The sequence below is a fragment of the Microtus oregoni genome, unplaced genomic scaffold (assembly GCF_018167655.1).
Source record: "Microtus oregoni isolate MIOR12 unplaced genomic scaffold, Mior012 000010F_ref0000083, whole genome shotgun sequence".
Taxonomy (NCBI): domain Eukaryota; kingdom Metazoa; phylum Chordata; class Mammalia; order Rodentia; family Cricetidae; genus Microtus; species Microtus oregoni.
This window is the reverse complement of record NW_024543069.1, coordinates 41,638,502-41,645,717: the sequence shown is the minus strand read 5'-3', so window position 1 is coordinate 41,645,717 and position 7,216 is coordinate 41,638,502. Positions and strand designations below refer to the sequence as shown.

General features: G+C 48.4%; 1 protein-coding gene across 1 annotated transcript; it reads right to left on the bottom strand.

The window, feature by feature from the left end:
* Positions 1 to 3,797: 3,797 nt before the first annotated feature.
* Positions 3,798 to 6,277, bottom strand: Sox2 (SRY-box transcription factor 2). Its single transcript, XM_041659459.1, has one exon. The coding sequence runs from the start codon at positions 5,855 to 5,857 to the stop codon at positions 4,898 to 4,900; it is 960 nt and encodes a 319-aa protein (XP_041515393.1). The 5' UTR covers positions 5,858 to 6,277; the 3' UTR covers positions 3,798 to 4,897.
* Between the last annotated feature and the right edge of the window lie 939 nt (positions 6,278 to 7,216).

Genomic DNA, 7,216 nt, shown 5'->3' with positions numbered 1-7,216 from the left:
GTGGGGGGGGTATGGGAGAATTAGAAACTGGGGTCCTGGCTAAGGGGGTTCTACGCAAAAGAAATTCCAGGAAGAAACAAATATGAAGGCCTGCTTTTCAAAACTTTTCGAAAGCAAGAAATGGGGGAAGGGAGATTCAGAGAGGAAGTGCTCTCAGTCACAACATAAAATAGATAGATAGATAAGGGGAATAATAAGAGATGCCGACTAGTAGTGATCAAGCCCCAGCCAGTCCACAGTCAGACCTCAATCTCAGAGCAGTTGGAAAGTAAAACCTCGTGCACACAAAGGCCCGATTTAATTTCGCTCTGGTAATGGCTCTAAATGAAGACCCCATCACCAAACAGTTTAGTAGTGGTCCTCCCCCCCCCCCCCCCCCCCAGGCCCTGATCAACTCCTTTCAATGTGAGAAAACTGGCAGCTCAATCCCAGTCAATGGAGCATCTACAACAAAAGTTCTGAGAAGCTGAATGAATTGGGCTGTAATTACTGCCCCCCCCCCCCAGCTTATGTCTTATTCATTCAATTTATATTATTGTGGAGGAATCTTACTCTCAAAATCATTCGATTACCAGATTACCATTCACCTAAGGTCATGGAGGAACCTGTGACATGGCAGAAATGCATACCCCCCCCCCCCCCCAGTGTTAAAACCAACAGAAGAAGGGACTCCTTGCACCTCTATTTACTCTGCCATTATTAGAACTCAGAACACTCAGCCTGGTGCCTTCCATTTCAAACCTTTGCTTTTGTTGCCAAACAAGAGTATGTTCCCTACCTAAGCTCAAGCCTGGCAGGGCGTGAAAGATCCTGTGACTTTGTTATTTGGACAAGGCAGAGGTTGTATAAAACACCATCCAGTTCCTCCCCAACATCAGACTCTAAAAGATCTTGCCAGATATGGTAAAGAAATTCACGTAAATTATTATATAGTTCTTTCTTTTGAACTAAAAATAGTCCCTGAAACGGGATTTAAAAAAAAAATGCAATTCTTTCCCTTGAACCAGGAAAATGTTTCAGGAAAAAAGTCAGCCTTGGAGTGCCAGGGTTTCCCACACCTTTCCATCTGAGATGCTGCTGATCGGTAGTCTCGGGAGATTTTCCCACTGCAAGAATGTGTCGCTTCCAGAAATAAGTACAGCTATTACATCCAAATCTACTAGCAGTCTAAATAATTAATTGAAGCATTGCTCTTTGACCTTGAAAAGTCCAGTAGGGACACATTTATAGTAATAATACCTCCGAATGAGCCCTTGTCAAATATTCATTTAGTGGTTAATGTGAGCCATTTTCCCCTGGGATAGTCTGTGATACCAGCTTTCCAGCATTGGCAAAGGAACCTTGTTAATCTACTCCCGCTCAGCAAAATATTTTAACACTCTTTAAGATATGGAGGGGGCGGGGGTAGGAGAAAAAAATGTAGCAAGCACAGATTATATGCTCATCCTGGTACAGATTTCTAGTCTGTGTATAAAGTCAAAGCAATATTTAAATTCACCCTCTTGGCTGGAAATTAACTCTCTTTGACCAGCACAATATCCCTAGGAATGATGGGAACAGCCAATAACGGAAGCAAGCCATCCCTGCCTGGGCAGATTCATGTCTTAACCCTTTTCTTTAAAATGAAATTCTTCTTAAAAATGATTTGCTCATAAATATTAACCTAGGTATGAAATTATACATCTTGGGAACTGTTTTACTCAATAAAATGGATAACGCAAAAGAAAAGGAGTCTTTTTTCTTCAGCTGCAGTTTATCAAAAGCTTCTATGCTTGCAAACAAAATACGGTGACCTCTACTTTTAAACTATTTGGTTTGGAGATATGGGGTTTTTCCTCTCCCCCACCTTTTTTTTTGAAGAGTGATAATCATTTAAATGTTTTTAACTCTCAAAAGTGCTTTTCTGTTTTGCGAAATATTTGAACCTGAGCATCTCCCCACAATGTTTGGCTTGGGTCAGATCCACTGAGCCTTTTTCTTGTTCCTTTAAACTGGGAGATTGAGTCTGGTCAATTATTGTAAACTCTATCTATCTATCTATCTATCTATACACACACATACATATACATACGTATATATATCCCTAAAATATATTTATTTTCAAATATATACATTCTATACTGTCCATTGGCTTGAATTCTGAGAATATCCTCTCCTGTACCCCAGCACGAGAGTTTGGTTCTTTATTCAAAGTTTCTTTTATTCCTATGTGTGAGCAAGAACTGTCGAACGTGCTCATCACCACGTGAATAATCCTATATGCATCACAATGGCTGGCCAGGCCCAGAGAAATTCTTTCAGAGTCTCTGCATTAATTAGAGAAGAAAATGCCTAGCTTGGATTGGAAACTGAATAAATGTCCCTTCCCCATACAGCATAACCGTAAAAACGAAAATAAAGAAAACTACCCACTGTACACCTGAAATGAAGCGATCGAGAAGAAATATAAACACAGAAAACGACACCTTCATATTCCTCCACAGAACATCAGCAGCTCCTCAAGAAAGAAAAAGACTTTCTTGCAAAAGAGGCAACATAGGCCTAGAGGCTGACAGAACCGGCTAAGGCCGGTATCCGGCTGCAGGGCAGAAAGCGCCGCAGGATTCTAACTTTAGCAGAGGTGCCTCGAGCCGACTCTCTAGAAACAGAAGCAATGCTAAACTCCTAAGGACGCTCGATCGCTGGTTCTCGGTGCCTTTGGATGGATGAGCGGAAATGGGGGCTGGGAGGGGAGAGCCCGCCAGCGGCCTCGGATGCGCCGCCAGAACCTGCTGGTTAGCCTAAAGACCATGGCGGTTCCCAACTTTTCCGCTCCAGCCGAGGACATGGCCAGCCTCTCTTTACTTTTCCTGGGGCGAAAGAAAACAGCAAATCCAATCTCGTTTCCCCTCCTTCTCTCCTCCCCGTCTCTCTATTACTGTAGTAAAACAGTTAACAGATCAAAAGCACAATCATGTCCAAATGTGATCAGAGCGCACAAAGCGAAATATCTACCTCGGAGTCGAGAGCTTTCTTCTGTAATATGTCTGTTGCCTGGCTTCTCTTTTGCGTGTAGCCAGCTGCAGAGATTATCCGATTTGGGACTAGTCTTGGACCCGCGCTGCCAAATTAAGAAGTGGAATCCGGAGTGGGGGGTGGGGGAGGAGAAAGGGGGAAATAAAATAAAAAGTCCATGATAAGTAAGGGAATTTTGCAAGGCGGTCTTTGCTTTTCCCTCGCCCCAAACAGGAAAACATAGGAGAAAGTTTATGAACTCGGGAAACAAAGACAGAAAACCACTTGTTTCCTCACACAATAGCAGGGATGGAGCCACCCAAGCACCTACCCGGCAGAACACTCCGCGTCTACTTTGTAATTATTCCGATACAAGAAGCATCATTTTCCCCTATAAACCACATTTCAAAGGGCCATTGTGTTGTAAAGAAAATGAAAACAAACCCAGCCAACCTGGCTCTGATTTGGCTCAATACCCCATCTGCTAAGCTACATGAAAATTTTAGAATCGACTCCTTCTGGCAACAAGTGGTACAAGCTAGCTTAAGCCCACAGCGCGCTTCTTCACGCTGCTTCGGAAAGGAGGGGGTGGACTTACAATATATGCCTCTCGTTTCTATTTTAGAAATGACAGCGCATTTCAGTTTCCCGTTATTAATCAGCCAGCCATCTTTTTCTTCTGCAGTTAATGCTAACAGACATTGCTGGGAACGTCAAGCCTGGGGGCTCAGCATGGTATTCTCATTCCCCAAGAAGTTATGTCTAAGCATTGCTAGCCAAAGAAATGAAAGACTCAGGCATAATTTCAGTGTCCATATTTCAAAAATTTATTTATCTCAAACTGTGCATAATGGAGTAAAAACTTAAGTTGAAAATGTAGCTGTTATAAGGATGGTATTAGTTCAAATATATACATGGATTCTCGGCAGCCTGATTCCAATAACAGAGCCGAATCTTTTAAAGTACAACTACGGAAAATAAAAGGGGAAAAAAACCTTAAAATATCACAATTTACAGAAATATTACAAACCATAAGAAAATATTCCAAACACAGTAATTCCATATTCTTTTATCTGAACAAAATGGAAAGGTGGGATTGAACAAAAGCTTTTATAAATTAACAACGATATCAACCTGCATGGACATTTTTTTGCCTTTAACAGTAAGTTAAAAATTTAGTACAATCTAGAATTTTGCCCTTTTAAACAAGACCAAGAAAATAGTCTTGCCAGTACTTGTTCTGAAGTTTTCCTTTTGTACAATTTTAAAACTAAAATGTTCAAATCCGAATAAATTTCTTTCTTCCTTGTTTGTAACGGTCCTAATTTTACGCTGCAGAATCAAAACCCAGCAACAACCCTTTCCTCGAAAAATATTGGCAAATTCTCAGCTTATAAACAATGGACATTTGATTGCCATGTTTATCTCGATAAATACTGTACAAAAGTTGCTTGCAAATATTAAAACTTTTTTTTTCGTCGCTCGGAGTCTAGCTCTAAATATTACTGGTAAAGACTTTTGCAAACTCCCTGCGAAGCGCCTAACGTACCACTAGAACTTTAAAAAAAAAAAGTTTTGCGTAGTTTCTTTCTCCAGATCTATACATGGTCCGATCCCCCACCCTCCCCGCCGCCCTCAGGTTTTCTCTGTACAAAAATAGTCCCCCAAAAAGAAGTCCCAAGATCTCTCATAAAAGTTTTCTAGTCGGCATCACGGTTTTTGCGTTAATTTGGATGGGATTGATGGTCTTTTAGCCGCAGCTGTCACTTTGCTGCGGGCAATGAGATTTTTTTTTCCTTTGAGCATATTAGATTTTTCTTACTCTCCTCTTTTGCACCCCTCCCAATTCCCTTGTTTCTCTTTGAAAATCTCTCTCTCCCCTTCTCAGTTCGCGGTCCGGCCCTCACATGTGCGACAGGGGCAGTGTGCCGTTAATGGCCGTGCCGGGCACCGGGCCGCTCTGGTAATGCTGGGCCATGTGCAGTCTACTGGGAGCAGCGGGCTCCGGCACCTCGGCGCCGGGGAGGTACATGCTGATCATGTCCCGGAGGTCCCCGGCCTGGCAGGGCGCCCTGGAGTGGGAGGAAGAGGTAACCACGGGGGGGCTGGAGCTGGCCTCGGACTTGACCACCGAGCCCATGGAACCCAGCGCCATGCCGGGGGTGCCCTGCTGCGAGTAGGACATGCTGTAGGTGGGCGAGCCGTTCATGTAGGTCTGCGAGCTGGTCATGGAGTTGTACTGCAGGGCGCTGACGTCGTAGCGGTGCATGGGCTGCATCTGCGCCGCGCCGTGCGCGTTGAGGCCCGGGTGCTGCGGGTAGCCTAGCTGCTCCTGCATCATGCTGTAGCTGCCGTTGCTCCAGCCGTTCATGTGAGCGTAGCTGTCCATGCGCTGGTTCACACCCGCACCCAGGCCGGCGCCCACCCCAACCCCGCTCGCCATGCTGTTCCCGCCCGGGGCCAGCAGCCCTCCGGGAAGCGTGTACTTATCCTTCTTCATGAGCGTCTTGGTTTTCCGCCGCGGCCGGTATTTATAATCCGGGTGCTCCTTCATGTGCAGAGCGCGGAGCCGCTTGGCCTCGTCGATGAACGGCCGTTTCTCGGTCTCCGACAAAAGTTTCCACTCGGCGCCCAGGCGCTTGCTGATCTCCGAGTTGTGCATCTTGGGGTTCTCCTGGGCCATCTTACGCCTCTGTCCCCGGGACCATACCATGAAGGCGTTCATGGGCCTCTTGACGCGGTCCGGGCTGTTCTTCTGGTTGCCGCCGGTTGCTGCAGCCGTGGTGTTGCCTCCGCCGCCGCCGCCCCCCGAAGCTTGCTGCGGGCCCGGCGGCTTCAGCTCCGTCTCCATCATGTTATACATGCGGGCGCTGGGCGCGGGCGCGGCCCGCCGGCGGCCGCCGACCCTCGGCCCGGCCGGGACTGCGGGGGCCGCGCACGGGGGCCGGGCTGCAGGGGCCGCGGGTGGGGGCGTCGGCGTGCACGGCCCTGCGCGGAGATCAGGCGGAGAATAGTTGGGGGGAAGCGGAGCTCGAGTCGGGCGAAGTGCAATTGGGATGAAAAAACAGGCGCTCTCCTCCTCGGGCCGCCGCGATTGTTGTGATTAGTTTTTGGAAAGGCTTAAGCCTCGGGCTCCAAACTTCTCTCCTTTCTTTCTCTCTCCTCTTCTTTCTCCCAGCCCTAGTCTTAAAGAGGCAGCAAAGTACTTTTCCCTTTTTGCAAACACTCTCTTCTCTGCCTTGACAACTCCTGATACTTTTTTGAACAAGTTAATAGACAACCATCCATGTGATGGGGGCTGTCAGGGAATAAATGGGTTTCCGGCGGCCAATCAGCGAGCGCCGGCTCCTGCGCCCGAGCCCAGCCTCGCCAGAGGGTTTTGCATGAAAGGGGGCGGGGCCTGCCGCGCCGCCGAGCCGAGCCCAGCAGAGCGCTGTGCCCGGAGCGGCGCGGGGGAGGCGGGCCCGCTGCCTGCAGCCGGCCGCGGGGGAACCTTTGTATCTCCCTTCCTCAGCAACAGGTCACGGCGCACGCCTGTTCGAAGGAAGTGGGTAAACAGCACCAAGACGACAGCTCCTTCCCCCCACTTGCTACGGAATATTGGCTCCCTCTTGGGTACATAAGGGAGGATGAGACGCGGGGAGCTGGGGCCAGGGTGGGGCAGGGCCCATGGGTGGTTCAGGGCGACCGTCCAACTAGTATTTCAGGAAGCTGGCAGGGCCGGAGGTGGTGTGCTATTGTTCCTCCGCTCATCCGCGGCACTGCTCTCGGTTCCAGCCCCTCTTCCTACCTTGGTGCCAACACCCACTCAGCCCCTCTTCTCACAGTATAGACAAGAAGTTAGACCCAAGCCTCGGGCCTCAGCGCCCTCCTGGCTTCCACGTCATCTGCTCGGCTCCCAGATAGTTCTCTGCCCATGTGGCCCACTGCAGAGCTGAGCTAGGGCCAGGCCTTGTTCTCAGCCTTCTCCTAGCCTGGCTCAGGTGTGGCTTAAGGAACCGCAGCACGTGTCCTCTATCCTAATTCCCTCCTCCACTAGTCTGTCCCATCCAGAGGGTGCAGGGGCAAAGCTTGAACTCTCCTCCCACTCTCCTAACCCCCATCCCCGACACAAGAGGATTTTCAGTGGGGGCAGTTTCAGATGAGAGCTTGGGAACGAAAGAATCAACAGAAAGAGGCTCCAGAGCACAGGCGAAGGGGGAGGGTCACGCAACTTCCTGGC